This window comes from Papilio polytes, unplaced genomic scaffold (assembly GCF_000836215.1).
Source record: "Papilio polytes unplaced genomic scaffold, Ppol_1.0 DF821845.1, whole genome shotgun sequence".
Classification (NCBI taxonomy): Eukaryota; Metazoa; Arthropoda; class Insecta; order Lepidoptera; family Papilionidae; genus Papilio; species Papilio polytes.
Window position 1 is genome coordinate 2,001,549 of NW_013527359.1, and position 1,292 is coordinate 2,002,840.

General features: G+C 41.3%; 1 protein-coding gene across 1 annotated transcript in view; it reads right to left on the reverse strand.

The window, feature by feature from the left end:
• LOC106107782 (E3 ubiquitin-protein ligase UBR4) overlaps positions 1-1,292 on the reverse strand; it is a 34,224-nt gene that overhangs the window by 21,645 nt on the left and 11,287 nt on the right. Inside the window, exons 23-27 of the mRNA XM_013288785.1 lie at positions 969-1,187; positions 701-871; positions 473-618; positions 256-395; positions 7-96 (exon numbers count right to left, since the gene is read on the reverse strand). Of these exons, the coding sequence (XP_013144239.1) occupies positions 7-96; positions 256-395; positions 473-618; positions 701-871; positions 969-1,187 (766 nt within the window). The remainder of the gene's footprint in view (positions 1-6; positions 97-255; positions 396-472; positions 619-700; positions 872-968; positions 1,188-1,292) is intronic.

The following is a 1,292-nucleotide window of genomic DNA, read 5'->3' on the forward strand; positions in this document are numbered from 1 at the left end:
GGTTGCCGTCGGGCGCGCTCGACGTGGGCGTGGCCAGCTCCGCCTCCGTGGGCGTGCCGTTCGCCGTGCCCGACGTGCCGTTTGATGTCGATGAACCTGTTCAAAAGATTTCTTGCCTATAAAATCTTACAAATCTTACAATAACATGGATTTCCTGTTGTGCGGAAATAAAGAAGTTTTGCATCCCTATTCTTTTTCTGATGATGCGAAGGTAGTTTTTATCTAATAAACATCAATTTTAAAATATTTACGTACCGGTTGTTGTCAAACAAATGTGTGATAGCAGATTAGCCAACTTCTGTTGGTCCGCCATGCCGATAGATTTACACACAGAAATGCAAAGAGCAGGGTTCAGTTCGGCTTTGTCACAGCACGTGAATATCTTGATAAATAACCTGCAAGAAATGAAAAATAAAAATGTATTCATTCACGATACAAAAATATAGAATACAAATGAATCTCTGAAACTCACTTGATAACTCTTACTGTGTACGGACTTCTAGCATTGGGAGCGGTAAGAAGTATTTTACCAAGGCTGTATTCATTATCTTCGCTAAAAACAGCTTCGTACGCTTTTCTGCCAGCTGATCGGTCTAAGATTTTCTCCCAATACTTGACCTGTAATAAAGCATTATTTAATACAAATAATGTTTATTGTATCTAATGATATAATTTTCAAACAACAGGATCAATGTTTTACCATATAACGTAAAGTCTTCTCCGTGGAAGGTTGCAAATGCTCAACCAGTACAGTATATGTTGTTTTCAAAAAGTGTTCATGTCTGAGTTGCTCAGCAGTCAAGGTTTGCGGCACCAGTGTATTTAAAGTCGCTCTTAGTGGCTCTGTTAAGAACTCTAGTCTTCCATCAGCCTGTTAAAGAGAAAAGAAAATGAATACAAGTTTATTAACTGTTTTTGGTTTCTAAGTTTGAAGTGCTCTCTGTTTTTTAGAAGCTAGAGGAACTTACCAAAGCTGGTATGATCAAATCTATGGCCTTCTTGGAGAGTGCGGCGTTGTCCGCGAGCTTGGGCGCGCCGAAGTCAAGCAGCTTGGCGGCGGAGTAGGCCAGCATCATGAGGGAAGTGCCGATGGAGTACTTGCTGCTGCCGCTGATCAGCTCGCAGTGCGACGACACCAGGTTCAGCACCGCGCTCTCGGATGGGATAATGTGCGATGCGTAGAACGCCTAACATACATAAGTATTAATTAATGTGGTTTGTGACGTCATTCTTATCGAGATTGAAAGTTTGATTCAAAAAGGATTGCACATATAAATTTAGAAACTACTAGC